Below are 19,914 nucleotides of genomic sequence, written 5' to 3' on the forward strand. Positions count from 1 at the left end.
ATGCAAGCTGGCTTTTTAGTATACATTTAATACAGCGCACAATACAAGCTCGTACTCTTTCTGTATTCACCTACAGCTCCATACTAATGATTAGAAAACCTTCCCACAGGCATTCGCTGCTACAAAAGGCCAAGGAACTGAAATACCTCAATTAATTTTTGAACTATGTTTGGCGTAACGCATTAAGAAACTCAGACAAGGAGGGACGATAACTCAGAGCAGACCAGGCACCGTCCAGCTGAAGAATCCCAAGTAACAATAAAGCAGGTACATCTGAAAAAGGAGGAAAGTTTTTTTTTACAGTCTTTTATGTCACAGATACTTAACACCTTCCCAGATGTGTTTTTTAATCATTGTTTTAATCATTGTTTAATCATTGTTTTTTATCATCTGAGGGGAACAAGGCATTATTTGTAGTAAGAACCTTGTTCCATGTCCTTTTCTTTTTTTGCCTAATATCTTCTATTCCTTTCTTTTTGTTAAGATGCTGAATTGTTTGTGCTGTATTCATAAAGTCCATTTAAAATCCACACTTTATAAATGTTTTCTGACGCACACCTTCCTGGACACATGCAACGCACGACAATCCTACATAAGTTATCGCAACTCCTTTTTATGTTTCCTGCCTTTGATGTGCTCGGCTTTACAACCTCTTTTGCAGGTAGGAGCTTTTAAAAACACCAGGACTTAAAGCTGGACTTAAAATTTCTCCAGGACTCCAGCCTTTTGGGTGCTGGAAGTAGAGATAAACTCCTTGGAGAAGGTGACAGATCCCACCGGGATGGTGTGGTGCTGCTGAAACCCGTGGCTTGCAGCAGGGCAGGGGACTAAAAGGCAGCTCTTCTAGTGCATGGACTTCCAGAGCTTATGCCATGTTCCTTGTCCCATTGGTTCCTTGGCCTTTTATTAAGACCTCTGATTAAATTTTTAAAAGCCACAAGAAGTGTTGTGAACTAGTGAACTGGGCTACAAATGTTGGTGGCTCAGCTTCACAGCAGCACAAGCAGCCCAGGTAAGCAATAGCCACAGAGTACACTAATTTTGTTTATTTTTCATTTAATTGATGATTTCCAGTATCACGTTGGACATGCAGAGTTACAATCTCCTATACAGGTGGTTGTACGTATTTCTCGGTTACTTTAATGCGTTATCATCACAAAGTAATATCCACCTTTATTTAACCTTTACAGAAGTAACTGTGTAAGTGCAGCCGTCATTGTTACAAACAACTCACGCATTTCAAACATTCAAGTGCAGCATTTAAGGCAAAGCAGAAAAGAGTGGCCTGTATGAAAATAACACCTTGATTTGAGGCTCTTAGTCCTGAATTCCACACATCTCTGCACCATTTTCTTCTGTTATGAACTCTTTTGCACATAACGTATTTAATATGTAAAATTTACTCTTTAATGCTTGCTAATAAATAAGTATATAATTACCCTGACTCCTATCAGAGCTAACAGAGTTGACTGAACCTGTGAAAAACAAGTATATATGTACATTATACAGCATGAATGAGCACCCACAAACACGCTAGGCCAGGATTTGTTTCACGGAGATACAAAAGTGAGGAGGCACACTGGGGTACTCCAGACACGATGGCAGGAACCGAGAGCGGTCGAGAGGGGTCGGCACACAGGGAGAGAGGCTGGGGCACAGCTGGCACAGAAGGACGAAGATCAGCTGGACAAGGGGAGGAGAATGACAAGATCTTACAGCACAGAAACCAGAGTGAAGGCCACACATACGTGGCTGTGTTGAGGTTTCAGGAGGGCAACCAGCACTGCCCCAGTCCCTTTGGGCTCACGCAGAACGCAGCCGGCTCGGCGAAGGTGAAAAAAGGAAATAGGCTCGTCCTGTGTCACCCTTTGTTTGGCCACTCCAGCCTTTGTGGTCTGCAGGTTCAGACCCTGTGATACAGCTCGCCTTTCTGTGGATGCATGCAGATAGATCCAGCCCAATTTCTTTGCCTGGAGGTTTTTTGCCCCATCTGCTGATCTTTAAAGCACTTAACTGAAAGACCCCTGCTCTTCAATCCACAAAGGCGTGCAGCTAACCTTAATGCCGCTGAAGTCATCATCACTCACGTAGACACAACACTTAGGAAGTTCACATTGTAATAAAAGAGAAAGTCTCTATAAACACCATGTCCAAGATACACTTTGTGTTTATGCAGAGAAGGTTGAAAAACAAAAACCCTGAAGAACTTAGGCTGAACAGTGCTAAGTCGAGGTAATGTTGTCTTGTTACATGATATTCCTGGTTAGTGACATTCAGTTTCCAGTAGCATTTGTGATAGAGCAAGTTCTCACACACAGCCACCCAAAAGTCTTACTGGCAAACACTGTTTGACATTTCTCTATTAAGACAGGATGCAGTGGTCCTATTTTTTCCCAATCTGACTTAAAAAAGAAAAAAAAAAAAAAAAGACAAACATCTCAAAATGGCCATCAGCAGCATGACATCTGTTTGTTTGTTTTTCACACAGAGGTGTTTTTTTTTCCTCTTTTTTTTTTTTTTTTTTTCTCCTTGTTCCAGTCCTTCCTGGATAGATGACAGTGTAGCACCTAGCACCCCGTGACATGTGGGATGCTGCCCACCTCTGCTCCCCTCATGTGAAGTATCGGCACTGTGTAGAGTCAATGTAGCAGTAAGAAGTGCATCGCAGTTTTCCATAAGACCTAAAATAAAAGAGAACATCTCAGTTCCAATACACACCATCGCTCACATTACATGGTTTCTGGATGCAGCTCTCTGTCGGAATCAAGAACATCAGAAAATGCCAAGTGAAGTGACATATGGCAACCAAAATAAGAGGATAATTTCTAGCAGTGCTCTGCTGTGCTCCCCCTTGTCAGCAAAATAAGAACCCAGGAGAAACAATGAGTGAAGTTTTAACTCCCCATAATGTCAATTAAAAATAAAAATACAAAAGACATCACTGTACAGGGGTAGGTGCAGTAGGCCTTGGCACTCACCCATGAGAACTGTGTAACCAAATATCTAAGGATCTGAGTTAAGTGTTTTTCTAGTTACTTCCATTAGTTCCAGCAGGCATGACTGTGCCTGCCTTTCCTTTAATTTATTTTTCATGCACTTGAAATAATGATAGTGACAGATGCCCACCTTCAAACTAAAAAGAGGCCTTTACAAAGGGTCCTTGCAAAATAAAGGAAAACAGTTGTGTTTTTTTTTTCTTTTCTACTGACTTATACTGAGCTGCAATGATTCTACCAACTGAAGACCTGACCAGGGGTGTTGATTAAAAAAATAATAATAATAAAACAAAATAATTTTGCTGAGTTTTTATTGCTACCATATGTCCAGGTGAATAACCCACCCATCAGATAATCCACAAGCTGTAGAACAGGTCCTTAAAAATGCATCCTTGGATAACCCACATTCTCAGAAAAACAACAAAATAAAAAATCTGAAGTGAATGTGTGTGAAATATGAGGAGGAATTTGAGAGCTGGAAAGAGTAGAAAATGGGAAAATCAGTTGCAGCAGAGCTCTTGGAGAAGAGGGTGCTGTGGGGCGAAACTCCCACTGCAGTGCCAAGCTCACTTACTCGTCCCACTTTCCTGATGAGTCACGGCTTTTTCTTTGATTTAGCAGATAATCTGCAGGCTGCACGCACAAAGATAAAGGATCTCAGTTGCTCTTCACAACTTGATTATACACGGAAAATAGAATCTATAAAAATTTCTCGAGCTTCTGCGGGACTCTGTTTTTGGCAGCAAACTTAAGACTCTTAAGATGGAATAGCTTTCATGGGAGAGCAGCTTCACGCTGTCTGCAGATGGGAGCTCTTTAAAATGTTTCAGGCTGTCAGGTTTGCTAGTCTCAGTTCTAGTTATCTCTTACACCAGGAGTGCTCCAACAATTGCAGTGGAAGGATTAGCACAGCACTTGACTTACAAAGATGTCCTGTGGGTTCTTATTCCTGTCAATTAGCACATTATTCTTCCATGAATGATGAGGGCTCTGCACATAATTTCATTTGCAAATTAAATGTTTCCTGTTATCCAGTAACAATACCTGACAGTTAAATAGGAGGCGAAATGCTGACCAGAGGAAGCTGTTTAAACAAAGGCAGAGAAGGCAAGTCAACAATAAGCAGATGTTTGAAATGAAGGACATTGCTAAGCAGATGTATGTCTTTGCAACTGCTGCAAAGTCAACGAATGTTCTGGTCTTTGGAAAGGCTGATAAATGAATGGTAGATTCTGAAGCTAGCCCTAGAGCACTCACTAAAAGTCCAGGATTTTGTTTGGAGGCCGTGGTTTGTTGTTTTGTTTTCTTTTTTTCTTCCCTTCAGTGCAATCATCTGTTCATCATGATCTATCCTACTCTAGGCATGTTATGGGTATTAATGCAATGAGAATGTCACCAAGTGAGGAAATCTTTGCTAGCAATGGGTAAACATATGCCCACATGATCATGCACTTTGTACAGTAGGAAGCATGTGAGACTGAGAAATGAGATTCAGACCTTAAAATCAATAATGTACAGAAATAATCAGATAAGGTCTTTCTCCACCACTTTCTCTCCACCACTGTCCCACTGGAACAAGGTTTATGTGGGTAGTCCTTTTCTCTTTTAATGTTGAAGGTGAAGCAAAAATAACAAACCAAAGTGCAGACCATTTGTACATACCCAGGGAGATACGTTTTACATGTCAAATATCCAAAATCCTTCCCATCGCAGTCCTCAACCCCCTCATGTCTGTAGCCATCTCCACAGTAAGCACGGCGACATCCTAGTGAAAAATTGTGAAAGAAATACCTTAATAAAACTTAATATATAAAGTATCTTGGAGAGAGAGGCAAGTGGAACTAGATTTTTAAGGGTAAAGCATAAACTAAGGCATTTTGTGGAGCACTTGACCAAAATGTAGGCTGTGGTAATTTGTGGGCTGTATTTTAACAATTGGACTTTGCTTTTGATGTCTTCAACTTCCTGAGTATAAATTGGGAACAAATTCATTTAGCTAAAATCCCTTTGATGTCTCCTCAGAGACACTATTAAGCAATAGATTAAAGGGACATTCAAAAACAGGGAGTTTACACAATTTAAAGTGGGTCATTTACAAATGGAAATGATTAATTGATTGCAATGAGGACCTGTTTGTTAGAGATTAATGCTTCTAAGAACAACAAGCCTATTTACAATTAAGTCCACTTACCATTGGTTGACCTCTTTTGATACAGTCACAAGATCATAAGGATGACAATTGGTCATATTCAAGTAATTTGTGGCACTAAGGGACGTGGTTTAGTGGTGGGACTCAGCAGGTTGGGTTAATGGTTGGGTTTGATGATCTCGAAGGAATTTTCAAACCTTAATAATTCTATGATTCTATAATTCAATTAAACCTCTTCAGGTCACATCAGTGTCTGAAGTTCATGTACTGCAAGGCCTCTGTGGACCTGAAGCTCTGCCTGGTGTATAGCACAGAGCATTATGATGGACTTCCAGATGCACAACATGCAATCTCACAGGCACTAGAACTAATGAGCACTATTTTTCCTGCATGTTTGTTCCCCATGGTTGATTGCAAATTCTAATTGGATAATTTTCTCATGCTTAGAGCCTGGAGAGCTCTCTCTCACTGGATTGCTCTGCAGTCAGGCAAGCTTAGAGGGACATTTATTTATACATCTATGCCGTGGGGAAGGAGCTAAGTGGTGAAAACAAGGTAACTGAAAGGTGGATGTGAAGGCTGTGATAGCTGCTTGCATGCCAGTTTTATGCTGTGTGATCTTCTGTGCTCTTTGCTTTTACTACCCACAATGAGCAAAGCAAGAGGAAGATTGAGTAGACAGGAATCAAATGTTTTGTAAAGCTAACAGTGAAGGCAGTGGACTGAAACTTTCCCTATGTGCGTGAATAAAAAAAAAAAAAAAGTGGTTTTACTGGAACCAGGATATGGCCTGTTATTAATCTAGCATCCATAGAAAACTGAACAGCTGTCCTAAAAAACATGTAGAAAGGCAAATAGCACACTGGTTTGGGCTGGAAGGGGCCTTAAGATCACCTAGTTCCAACCCCCCTGCCATGGGCAGGGACACCTCCCACTAGACCGGGTCTCAATTAGAAGCACTTGGGGTCACTTCTGTCTTGTGCTTGTGTGTGGCATCCGCATGCATGAAAGATCTCAATTTTGGTGCTATGGCCATTGTGCCTGTCATCCTGCGGAAATGACTACTGCACCTTCCATGGTAGAAAGAGGCTGCTCTCGACATGCCGTGACTTACTTATGCAGTCATCTGTCACAACTGCATTGCCATCGTCACACTCTTCCCCATCCTGGATGATCCCATCTCCACAGGTACCGCTGTCCCCAAAGCGATAATCCACAGGGTAGAAAGGGCTGAGCTGGTCAAGAAAACACACCACAGTTACTGTGCAGGACTACCAGCAGGCTGGCTCACAAACTGAGGTGACAGGCTGTGGGAGGTGGGGCCTGCAAACAGGTTTCCATATCCCACTCTTTGATGGGTCACACGGTTTATACGGAATCTGATTCAAAATCCAGTTGAAACAATAAGGATCCTACTGCTGATTTATGTGAGACTTAGTTTAGCTCCCTGAAGCAGTAAGGAAATACATGGTTTGATTCGCAGGGGTTGTGTTTTCCCACAACTCTGTTCCCTGATGAGTTTTGTGTTATTTTGTGTTAAATCAAAACTGTTCTTTACTAATGAAATTCCCCAAATTCAGTTCACCAGTTGGTTCACAGGGAGGTTAGCAAAACCTGAACCACTGATGAGTTAACGTCTCAGTAACTAAGACTCCTGTGAACAAAACCCACAGAATTAGGTACAATTGTAACAGTGCTCAAGAATTAACTTTTCCTTCACTTGATTGATTCTGTATGATACCTTAAGTTCAGAATTATCTGCTGTATTTAAAAGTGAAACATATGCTCACAAGTTTTCCAAAACCACAGTCATATTTTCACCTGGATTGGGAGCCATCCAAAGGTATCCTTGAAATACAAAGATCTCTGATCTCTTCTAAAAGCTAAGGCATTTTCGGTGTTTAACCGGTCCAATTCTTCTTGATTATTCACCACAAAAATCTGGGGTACAGAAAAAGAGGTGGTTGGTAACTCTCTCAAGAAGTATTTTGAATTGTCATGGAATCCAGTCCTGCAAACTGAGTTATGTATCTGCAAATATATAAAGAATTGCCAGAAATTTTGTTTGTTTTCTGAAACAGAATGGCATGCCAGCCTTGGGTGAGAATTTACACACATAAAAATATTACTTTGCAATTGGTAAGAAACTCTAGCCTTCAAAAGTTAATGGTCTCTCCTGAGTACCCAGCTAAGGCTCCAGTGACCCCTATTTCAAAATGCACACCCACAGATAAGGACCATGCTAACGCTTGTGCACAATCACTGCTGAGAACAATTTCAGATGCTCCAGTGGTTAGATGCTGGAACAACTGCAAAATCCATATGGGCATAAGTGGTCTTTGCGGGTTTGTCTGTAATTTTTAGGCATGTTTATGTTTACAAAATAAATAATTCATTGCTCAATGCAGCCTTCACTTATCTTTTGCTACTTTGTACTTCGTTTAGACTTAACTGGCATTGAAATTCATGTTTTTTCACATGCATAGACTTTAGTCTAAATTCAAGTCTTCAATTAAACAGAAAAAATATCAGTACAAAATGGAGAGAATTAGAACAAGCTTCTCCCAATTTTTTTGTAATGTCTCATTCACCAAAATTGTACAGGGCATTACGAAATAATCTCTTCCTTCGGCAGCTTAATCAAATTAATTTTAGTAAGATTCAAACTATTTTTAAATTAAGAAAAAGCAAATGGAACGCTTCTGAGGAAAATGGATTTAGGTCAGAGCCTGATTCCCACCAGCATAATCGGAATTGGCTCTTTTTAAAACAAATTATCCTGAAATTTTTACATAGCAGCATATTCCCATAGCCCCTGACAAAGGCCAATTTCATTAAAGAAACACTGAATAAAAATGCCTTCAGCCAGAATGAAAGAAAGCAAAGAAACAGAAAGCAAAGAGCTGGTTCTGTGGCTGTTCGGGAGCTGAAGTCCCAGCGCCAGAGCTGTAATTTCTCTCAAAATCAATAGCAGATCTGTGCCCTCCGAAAATCCCTCTTACAGATACTGGCCTTTGAAATTGTAAAGGATTTAAAAACCGGGATGAATCACAGCCAGGGACAGAAAAGCAGCGCTTTGTTTCCTCCCCTCCTCTGGCGGCGCTGGCACGGTCCCCGCTGACGGGCGAGCGGGTGGCTGTGCTCGGGACACGCCGCAGGGGATGGAGCAGGGCTGGAGCCCTGGAGCACCTTCTCTGGATCTTTCCCAACCAAGTGCAGCTATAGCAACCCTGACAACAGCCTTCGAGTGGCACAAGGCGGATTTCTAAGCTGCCTCGTGGGGATCTGAACAGAATAAATAATAGCAATATTAAGCTCCCTGCCAGTCAAGGGAGTAAAACAAATGGGGCAGGCAAGCGGGGAGCATTCCTCAGCAGGACGAGGCTTGCCTCCTTGCCATCCCTCCTTTCTGAGAACAGAAATGGCACTTGATCGTCATCAAATGAGGGTTCATATAGATAGTGTAGGTTACCTATATTTGATATAACTACACTCTCATTGCCATCTTTTAAGATCTAATATTAAACAGTGCCTGGGGGGGAAGGAGGGTGGTAAGACCTACACAGAATATTGTGAGCCTTACACTTTATCCTACGAGTTCTCCATGAAATACGTGATAATTTTTTTGCAATAGCACGTGATAATTTTTTTGCAATAGCACAGCATGATGCAATATGCACCTTTATTTCATGCACTTTCTTCTGTAACCATTCAGCTTTAAAAGTAACAGGCCTTTTTTGTAATGCACCAGGGATGTGCAAGCAGCTGAGAAGACTTGCAGCACACTCATGCAGAAGATTGAGCTCAATGACCCAGTTTAATGAGCAGTGTGGTGAGCACATCCCTTTCTCAAACATTAACAGCTTTCTGAAAATGTGACAGATGGGAAAGTTAACAAAGCTAATCACCGCGTGTTGTCATTCAGAGACCACCAGACACCAGACAATATCCAGTCCCTTGAGTGGCAGGGCTAAGCTAGTACAAAGCGGCAGTAAAAGGTAGCGTTTTCATTGCCAATTAAGTAAGTGATACAATGCACAGAACAGCAAGGCAGGGCCCAGCTGAAGGAGAAGTACAGAAATGGTATTTACAAAAGACCTAAGAAATCAAAGATGAAAAATTGCTAGGTCTTGCTCTTTAAAGTACTTTGTCCAATTTGCTCATAAAAATGCTTTCAAGAAGGCTAGCAATTGAAATTAGCTATGAAAAGTGCACGTTTACAGCCAGCAGCTCAGAAGTCTGACTCCATTTTTGGCTCAATGTAGAGGGTTTGTGTTTTGGGAGAACGTGCTGTCATATGTGCGAAACGTTTGACTCCAATATTCAACTCTGAAATCACTGTCTTTGCAGAAGAAGATATAAAAAATAAACAAGAAGTAGATGCTTCCTTCACCAACCAATTTGAAACATATTTCTACTGACTGAAATAAAAATAACAGATTATGTGTGTGTAGTAAGGTGGAAGAGAGCTTCCTCATGATCAGAGACAGGTTTATAAAAATGTGCCATATTACTGGTGGTTTGTAACAGCTGCATTTCAGCACCTCAATCATACAACCTTCAGAATAGTTATGAGACCAAATTCTTTTCCACAGGAAAAGAATTTTTCCTCTGGATCTCAGAAGTTTCGGATACCGGAGGTAACACATTGCCCACATATTTCGCTAAATACAAATTATTGGTGAATACAGCACTTCTTGTAATAAAAGTACATAAGAATCATTCACATCCTCTCCCAGAAAATCTGCTTACCGCAGGGACTTTTGGATAACTGTGTCCAAACACAGATTCCTCATATGGTGGATTATTCACATTCTGTGGGGATCTGCAGAGACATCTCCCTGGAGGTCCTGGAAGTCCTCTTTCCCCTTTTGGTCCTATTGCAAATTGCCCTAGAAAGTAAAATACCTGATTGCCCTGTTATTAAGTTAACATACAAAACACAAACACAGCCTCAGTGGAAAAAGTATGGGTTGGGTAAATATATACATTTACATAAATTTAGAGATACACACCTCCCACCAACTCCACTGGGACCTAAGGGATGTGATTACCAGAACCACCAGTTCCAGCACTTCACGAAAAAGACCTGAGTTTGTACCATAGTCATTTTCTTTCAGATCACTTTTTAACCATGGCCAGAATGGCCATTTTCTTAGGATTTTCAGATAAGAGTCAGCCTGGTTGAAATTCCAGAAATTCAGGTCACGATGCATACAGAGATCACTCCAGAACACGTATGCAGTGGGTTTAGGAAGACCTACACAGAGTCAGTCTCTGTAGACATCCAGAACACATGGCAGTTGTGCATTTGCACAACCACTTGAGCATTGCTGTTTCAGAGGTTTCTGTACAGGAAAACCCAATTATAAAGACAGGAGTGCTACAAATATATACTTTAAAACCTAATGCTTTTTGACTTTCAAACTTTGGCAAGGATGCAGTACTCTGCAGAATTACTTTGAGCCAACATGTTCATACTGCAAGCAGTGACATCATTACAGGAAGGTCATTTAGGATAAGAATTTATATTCTGCAGGAAAAAGATGAGCAAGCCTGATACATAAAATTTCTGTGGGTGGAATAAATCCTTTAAAAAGTAATCTCAGGATTCTGGCTGCCTTCCCGCTGGCATGGTGAAAATTCTGCCCTCTGAAAACTTCCAGCTAATTTACTCTGGATAAAGATGTTTCATAACAGGAGACATGAGATATGGGTAGATTTCAAAGCAGCCCCCAGCTTCACAGATGTACCATTTCCATATTACCACTAGGAAGAGACTTCCTGCCCACTGGTGTAAGCAAGGAAAGAAAAAGGAAAAGGAAAAAGAAAGAGGACATTGAAGGGCTGCAGTACAAACAGCTGTTGTCCATTTGAGACAGTGGCAGTTTCCAACTGCTTTTCTCTTCAGCATGTATCCAGGTTGCGAAAACCATACCTGAAACATTCTCACTGAACATCACAGGTCATGTATCCATCCTTCATGGCTACGCTTGGTCTCACAAGAGAAAGCAAGCTGCCCAGAGATCATGTGAACACATAGTTTTGAAGCTGTACAACTATCAGTTGCCAGCTTTTCTCATGATTTCCACAACACACTCAAATGCAGACAGCATAGATCTACAGCACTTATTAAAAAGAGAGATTTTTTTATCACCCTTTTCCCCTTCTAACGCCTATCCTGATCCTTCTTTTAAGTTTCATCTGTTTTCCTTTTACAGAGCTGCACAGAGTAAGCATGTCCTGGCTGATTAGAAATCGCAATCCTTCACTGTAAGCCAGGATATCTGGAGAAGCAGCAGACCTTTGATGATGGAGATTAACTAGTCTTTCCAAGGCTGCCAGATAGCTTTTCATCATCCCCATCTGCCAAAGTCCCAGAGGAACCACATGGGCCATGTTTTTGCTTTTATTTGAGACATCAAAAGTTATTATGTAGACTTTAAAGTAAGATATAAAGTCCTTGTAATGGATAAAGAAGGTTTGACATGACTTCAGGAGAAATCTCCTTATTCTTGGTGGAAAATCAAACAAAGCTCTGCACCATTCTTTGTAATGGAGCTATATAGACATAGGTGCTGAGTCAGGAGGGGCTGGGGAGGATGCACACTGCTTCAGATGACCTGATCCCTGCTTACCTGATCCTGAAGGTCCAGGGGGGCCTGGCTGGCCAGAAGGACCAGGCCTTCCAGGTGGGCCCATGATACCCACAGGTCCAATGTCTCCCTTTTGTCCCTAGGAAAGAGGAGACATTTATTTGCTAAGCTGTTAATAACACACAAGATCCCCCAGCCAGCACTGGATTCCCTTTCAAGAAAGCCAAGACATTTGCCAATAGGAGCATGCAGCATGAACTCCATAGCCACTTCCCCAGGAAAGAGAGGGGCTGTCCCTTTCTGCGTGCAGACAGAAAAGTGGGTCCAGGCAGGACTTCAGCTTGTGAGAGTGAACAGAACCAGCAGATTGCTCTGTGTGGAGTTCAGAATCACCCTGTTCCGACTTCAGTCATTCAGGGGCTATCCTTCAAGGATGCCTTTTTATCCCTAGTAGTTCCCTAGGAGTCAGTACAGCTCAGAGAGAAAGGGCTGGCGGCACAGAAATAAGTGATCCTGGAAATCCTTAGAAAGCAGCTCTGACTTCTGGATCTTCGCCTGAGTTTACAGGGCTGACAGAAAGAAATTGATTCATTTTGCCTCCAGAAAGAGAAAATTCAATACGGAGTCATCAAGGGTTTCCACAGTGACATTTCTCCGTGCTGAGGTGCAGATTTTCAGAAGAACACTGATTACTTTGGGACCCGCACTATTTTTATAAGTAATTTAGAGCCTCAACTCTTGTATCACGTTAACTTTCACCGTGGATGTACCAGTGCTAACAAAGCATTGCAAGACAAGCAAGGGCTTGGTTTTACAGAGTGCAAGCTAGTAGCCAACTGCGCTGCTGTATGCTGACAAATGATGTTCTTCTGGTGCCTTATCGCTCAGTCAAAATGCTGTACAATTACCTATGGAAGACGAGTTTACATACAGTTACCATACAATAGCTAATATTCTGTAAAATTAGCCCTAATTTGCCTCAGGGGAGCTTGTTTGTGCAGCCATACCTTTAGGGGGTTGAAAGTTTTGCCCTAGAACTGTTCAACACCTTCCTATTTTTGGTACTGAATTTAATATGATGACACTTATTAAAAATAACTATATTTATTGTCCTACTCATATACTCTGAGGCTTGTATTTCTCAGATTTATATTTCAGAAGCATACTGCATAGCTTAAAGTTGAAATATCTGATCCAATTTTTAGGTAACAACAGACATTGTTTAGCAGAACAAAAATGATGTGTGCCTCATTACCATTCTTTTAATGCCAATGAGATGAATTCCTTCAAGATGGTGTAAATCCATGTTAATGTGCATTCATGGGCAGATGATGGGCAATTGCATGTCTAATTTCAGATTAATGAAGCATACATAGTAATATATGATAAAATAATTTGTCTTTATATAATGTGCCATACCCCATGAATACGTTTGAATGTCACTTGCACCATTTCAATAACTGAAGTTTTTTGTTTGTCTGTTTTTATGGCCCGTAAAGAAATAATTGAATATTTACTTTGTTTAATCCTATTAGATAAGCTCTGTGCCATCAAAATATTCCAGGATTTATGTGAGTGTCAGCAATGCTGATCACTAATTACTTCTTATGTTACACAACATGAATGCACAAAACCAGCAGACCAAGATTTTGTAACCCTTGAAGAAGTCTGCAGCAAATCTCGTTCCCCACACAATAAGGATCTGGCAGAGGAAATCCAGCGCCCGTCTGACATGTACTGCCCGAAAACTAGCTGACTTGTGTCTTCTGTTTGGAGGAATGCTTGCTTAATGCTCTCTTGCTTAGCACAGGTAGATTAATTAACTGCAGAGGTGATATTAAATATCTTTGCCTTGTTTCCTTTCATGTGTGCCTACGGCATTCAGAAAAGCTTTTCGCAGGGATGATATTTATAGTCATCTCCTTCTTTTCCAAGTAACGTCCCTTAAGTCATTCCTCCTCCACGACTGAAACCCAAAACTTGCTCCTTGGGGGTCAATTCCCAAGTCACAAAGCTTTGGAAGTTGTGTCGGGGTTTGGGGATGGTGAGGATGTGACTTGTGACTCCCATCTCCTGGCACCTTTTAGGAAAAGCTTGCCCCAGAGGCAGAGCAGAGTTGAAGAAGTCAAGGGGATAATCAAGACGTATCTCAAAATGGAAGTGGAAATGACACCTTCCTAATTTAGCTGCTTTCATCGGGGATGTCAGCTGGTCAAGAAAAGACAGGAAATGGCTCCATGCTGATGGAAACTACCCTCTCAGCTGAACAAACAGCAAGGTAATTAAGGCACTTAAAGGCAGCAGCCAGACCCACACAGCTTTAAAATGCCATTTTCAAGGTTTTCTTTTCAAATGATTAAAAAGGAGAAAAGAAATAGATAGTTCACTAATTACAGAAAGAGAAACCCATTTTTTTTGTGCAGAAGATCAATGCTGAAATTGCTTTCAGGGCAACAGAAAGGCATTTGTGCACCAAGCCTTGAGCCAGAAAATCCTAATTTAGGGCCAGACTATAGTTCTTTCAGTCCCACTGATTGATGCCCTAAACTATGACATCTTCTGTGACCACTTTTTGATTCAGACACTCTGTAATGTACCAAAATGTCTAAGATCAAGTATAAAGTCCTTTCAGAAAAAAAAGGGACACTGCACTGTGTCCCTGTTGATCTGCAGGCACTGCATCTCCTCTTTACCTTACACTACAGAAAGATATTCTGTGCACATCCCCTTTGGCAGGACAGATGAGCACAGTTTATAAAAAACAAACAAACAAACAAACAAACAAAAAAAAAACACAGCAAGAGAGCACAGCCCACATCAGCTATTAAAACCTATCAAATCAAGGACAAAAAAGACATTTCTTCTGGGTTATCTAGCAGACTTACATTGCACATATCTTCCTTATTTGGTGACTTGTTATTCCCTCCCAACACCCAATTTTGAATTTTTACCCACACTGGGTATTCTTTCACTTCAGATATTAGCTGACAGCATTAGAGCAACAGCGAAGCAGGCTTGTGTCTCTTTTTGTCATGCTGGGCATAACCAGGCTGCAAATAAAATGCTTTCAGCTGATCCTATTAACCTCTGCATCTACAGACTTCTGTATCTGAGCAGATGTATGCTAAAACAAACACTGATGTAGCAAGAGCTTGTTCCCTTCCCTGCCAGAGGACAGAAATAAGCATTGCAGGTAGCAAACCAAAGGGACTGTTCTTATCGGGCTGACTTTGTGTCTACTGTCCCCTTGCCCTCACAATATCATTGCTTAAAATAAATGCACAAGGGAAGATGCAATTAAAGAGATTCATTTGGTCACTTGAATAGGTAACTACATTAACACTGCTGCCTCCTTGGGCAATGCTGTATTGCAGGAATCAGGATCACATTTACACAAAATTTCCGGTCCTTACAATTCATCTGAAAGTCCGAACAAAAATCAGTTCTGTCAACGTAATTATTTTGAGCCCAGAATAAGGAGCGTTTGCCACCACCCCATTCCTGAGCAGCTTCCACAGAAGATTACCACCCTTGAGGTTACTATGTGTCTTCCGGACCTCTCTTAGAGAAGAAGAATCTGTCCCTGGCATGCTGTACTATGGTGAGAAGTGTCATATAAATATCTTAGTCTAACAAATCAATCTTGTGTAAGTATTAACAGAGGGAAAGGGAGAAACCAAGAGGGTGTTTTATTACTCTGATTCTGTACCACCACACTTGGTCCTGGTCAAAGCCTGACTGAACCAAACGGGACCTCGTGGACAGAAAGCATCCTCCAGGTGGGCCCAGCCGCAGGCTCAGGACCTGGCCACACACTGGGTGCACCCTACTGCTTGTGCTAGAAGCCGGAGTTGTATTACAGGACTGAGGTGTGGGCGCATAGACCAGTGATTTTCGTTGTCACAGACCATACACCAGCCACATGCTGGCTACTGCCAGTACACACAGTGTTTCTCCCAGCCTCACACCAACTCTCCAGTCATCAGGTGGGATTCAGAACATGCCTTTGTGTTGTTTAGGATTCAAAGGCAGGGTTCAAGGTCTGCTGAGGTTATACTCAACGAGTTATCTACCCAGGGAATACGTTACTTCAGCCATGCTGCACAGCAAGGGATTTGAGTGCTGCGGATAAGGCCCAGGCATGCAAGTGAGGTGCTGCAGTGCTTCTGCCCCCTGAGAGTGGGACCAAGCACAAGGCACCACCACAGAACAGACCCCGTAGCCATACGCCATGACCACATAGATGCCAGGAATCACAGCAAGAGGAAACACCATGGTCCTACTTGTTTGCCTCGTTTTCCAGGTCTTCCTATAGGTCCTCTGTGTCCCGGTGCTCCAGATTGTCCCTTGGGGCCCATCTCTCCCTTGGTGGGTGTGGAGGGAAAGAAGCAGGACATAGGCAGAGCAATGGTTATACATGCCTTATACAATTCCTCTAGATAATGCTGGCACTGTATTTTTCTTGAAAATTCACAATTAAAAAAAATATATTTTAGAACAAGGGTAAAGCCAGAAATATCTCTTATAATTTACCCATTTTTCCCTGAAAAATCCTTCACTAAAGAGGAAGCCAAATGGACAGCCTAGCAAAACTCTCTGACCATTTTGACAATATCGTGCTTTGCTGTTAAGATGCACACATAATAAAAGTCTCCACCAAGAGAAAAAATGGTGGATTCATTCAATCATTATTTATCCTAATCTTAGAGATAAGATGCAATGATGTCATAAAGTTATCCTCCTTTAGGATTTCTGTCAATAAAATAACATCTGAATTGTGCTTGTTTTTCAAGTACAGAATGATGATACCAACACTGGTCAGGATTTCCACTGCTATTTGTAGCACTGCTATTTTGATTTAGAGTGTCAGGAAGGAAATGTTTATTAGCTCCAAGTGAAAAGTAAAGCCCAAACAAACAATTAGGCCAGCCACAAATCTATAATCAAGAGTTATGAAAATGTTAATAGAAGAAAGATTATGACTACACCTAGATTAGTCATAAGGATTATGACTATGTTCTAGGAAAAAAAAAAAAAAAAGAGAGAGAGAGATAGAGAGAAAAAAAAAAAGACAAACAAGCAGCTAAATTTCAGGGTTTTCTCCTAAGGTAAAAGAGAACAACAACAATAATAGGAAAAAAAAATAATTTGATCACATCCAAAAATGTTGGTCATTGAATCAAGCATAACTTTCAATTCCTTATGCTTTCCAGGACATCCCTGATTCGTTGACCCTATGCCAGCACTTATTGCAATTCCCCAATACATCATGCCCACTTACTTTCTGTCCCAGCATCCCAGGAGAGCCTACTTCTCCCTGCAAAGTAAAAGGAGAAAAAGTGTCAAAATAATTGGAGTGATCTTTGACAAAGCAGCACTAATTTAAGCCTTTAAGGAAGAAAGAACAATGGCATGTAGTGATACCAGAAAAAAAATACTGTGATTCAGCACTGCAGGTGACACAGTAAGTAGAGAATTACAAGCAAGGCTGTTCTGTAAAGGCCTTTGTACTGTAGCACTATTCCTCTGTCTGATCCTCTGCAGCCTGCTTACTCTCAAGCAAAAACACACCAGTTGTGCTTCTGTCCACAGGCCACCCTGCTACCTGGACAATGTTTAAAGCCTGTCTTTGGGAATGCTACTTTTCCATCTACTTCAAAAATGGTTTACTTTCCCTTTCTGAGTTAAAAGACCTCCCACACCACAAATCTCACTTGTTTTCTTTTGCTTTGTTTTGTTCTGTTTTTCTTAAAGCAATATAATGTCACCAGCTAAAAGCATTTTGGTAAGCTGTCATGATTCTGGTCTGCACAAGTCCAGAGTGTCTCATCACCCAGGTACATGCCAGGACTGGTAGGGCACATGGACACAGAGGTCCACATCACATTGGGCCACTGCCTCCTTGCCCCCCCAGGATCATGCCTCCATGCTCCCTTCCTCCATACCACCCCCGTTTTTTCAACTATCAGAAATACATCAGTCTTTATGTGCTTATTCAGCATAAACTCACAGTCATCTGGAAAAGTACCTGGTCTCCTTTAACTCCTTTGTCACCTCTGTCACCTCTGGATCCCTGGGAAGGCAAAAGCTTAATTACTACAATTTCATGAGAAAGCAAAAAACATTTCTCCTACACAAGACATTATTTGTAGTGGCGCAGAATATAGTAATATTAAGTTATATGGTAGATACCCTAAAATGTTTCCTTATTACTTTCATTAATATTATAATAGAATTCAGTGTAAAGCTTGTAGAAAAAGGCACTTATGCTTCCCAGATAATTACTTTAAATATGGGCTTTCTTGGTTGTATACTTCCAGACTTGACTTTTTACTCAATTGACTTCATCCAAATTCAGGCTCCACTGTATGGTCTTACTGCAAAAACTGTCTCTGTGCCAAAGAATATATAGCCTAAATGAACCAACCAACAATTAAGGATTGTTATACCCATGCTACAGATGGGGAAATGGTAGTGGAGTTCACTGTAGTAATGTGTTCACAAGAAAATGGGGTATAAAACTCACTTCTTCAGCATCCCAACCCAAGCCACAAGACAGTACTCCTTCTCAATGCATGTTTTAATTTTGTAATGGGACCTTCAGACTTCAGTCCGTCAAAATTTGACCACATTTTTACAGTTACTATTTTTACATAACTATTTCCAATTGCTAAATCATATATTATTCTATTGTTACACTGACCTTTTCTCCTCTAGTTCCTGGAAAACCCTAAAGGGAATGACAGATATTTTAATGCTTCTCACTTTCAAGATGACCAAAGAAGCAAGTTCATATCTTGCAGACTTTTAAGTAAAGAAAAAGAATGAAGCACAAGTAATTAATTTAATTGACTTGTAAATGCAAATTAATGTTTATAGCTTCTAAAAGTGCACTGAAACAGAATTATGAAATAAGAATTAAAGGCAAGACAAATCAGCCCAAAAGCCAATGTGAAAAAGCCAGGTAAAGCCAGCAAGTTTGATATTGTTTTTAAAATCAAAGCAAGGTAAATTAAAAGTAACTGAAAGTGAATAAAATCTTAGACTCCACAATTAATAATCTAAATTAATTTTAGCAATAATCAGTCTCTTCTTTCTCCCTGTGGAATAGCCTTAGATTATATTTAAGTCATCTTCTAAGGGAAAATTACTATAAAGCTGAGTTTCTGTTTAAGAAAAATATAGAAAATAACTGTGTCCAGCTCTTTTTTGCAGCGCTTTATTTGAGTAACCTAATTACCTAGTTTGTATCAAGATCTTTAAAAGGTTGTGGCATAAATTTTTTAAGTGCAGAAGCTGTGCTATAGAAAATGATATGCAGATAATAGACCATCCAGACCAAATAGGTCTGACTATCCAACTATTAATATATATGCATAGTTTAAGGTGAGGACATGAATGATCTCCAGTTTTATGTGGTGGGTGGAAAGCATTGCGAATGTGAGTTAATGCTGAGGGTATATTTAAGAACTCCGGTTTTCTAGTGGGATACAATTAGATATGATCTTTGCTCTTAAAATATTTTTTCGCATTACCGTAATTTACACCAAAGCATTTTATGAAAAGCCAAAAACACAGCCAAGCCCAACCAAGCGCCATAGCCTTTCTTGAAGGAGAACGTATTTCTTCAGCTATATTAGAAAACATATATCTTGATAAATGCTTTCTGGCAAACTCATGAGGGAAGCAGCTGTCAGCAGAGCATTAGAAACCAATGTCTGAAAAATGCAGTGTTTGGTTAACAAACCTTGGAGCCCATTGGTCCTCTTGTACCTGGCAATCCCATCACACCCAAATCTCCCTTTTCACCCTAAAGGGGTCAATAAAGAGAGTTATTGATTGTGGCTCTCTGATGAGGTCATATCTGAATGTCTGATAGTTCAGTATTTGGGACTTTGTGTCAAATACACGAGACAAGCCTGACCTTGCTGTAGCATTGTAGTCAGAGGTCTATACTGCAATTGTGTTCTATCTGAATCATCATACATGATGTTATTCTTCTATTTGCATTTCCTTGGGTGTGTAATTTGTGCTTCAGTTTTGGCAGATGTCATTAAAGGACATGCAAGCGATTAGCAGCTGAAGTACATCCTTTTTCTACCTGAAGTTGCATTGTCTCTTCCAAACATTGCTTCCACTGAGATACAGAAAAGAAGGGTATTTTGCTGCAAGA

General features: G+C 40.7%; 1 protein-coding gene across 2 annotated transcripts in view; it reads right to left on the minus strand.

Annotated features, from left to right (window-relative positions):
- Positions 1–417: 417 nt before the first annotated feature.
- The window catches only part of COLQ (collagen like tail subunit of asymmetric acetylcholinesterase), a 41,683-nt gene continuing 22,186 nt past the window's right edge, over positions 418–19,914 (minus strand). Inside the window, exons 7-17 of one of the 2 annotated variants that reach the window (XM_040549633.1) lie at positions 19,489–19,551; positions 18,445–18,471; positions 17,770–17,814; positions 17,023–17,058; positions 16,025–16,105; positions 11,784–11,880; positions 9,898–10,037; positions 6,967–7,086; positions 6,260–6,380; positions 4,659–4,761; positions 418–2,681 (exon numbers count right to left, since the gene is read on the minus strand). In XM_040549633.1, coding sequence (XP_040405567.1) covers positions 2,612–2,681; positions 4,659–4,761; positions 6,260–6,380; positions 6,967–7,086; positions 9,898–10,037; positions 11,784–11,880; positions 16,025–16,105; positions 17,023–17,058; positions 17,770–17,814; positions 18,445–18,471; positions 19,489–19,551 — 903 coding nt within the window. In that variant the 3' untranslated portion in view covers positions 418–2,611. The other variant, XM_040549632.1, reaches the window with a different exon arrangement.

Source organism: Cygnus olor, chromosome 2 (assembly GCF_009769625.2).
Source record: "Cygnus olor isolate bCygOlo1 chromosome 2, bCygOlo1.pri.v2, whole genome shotgun sequence".
Classification (NCBI taxonomy): Eukaryota; Metazoa; Chordata; class Aves; order Anseriformes; family Anatidae; genus Cygnus; species Cygnus olor.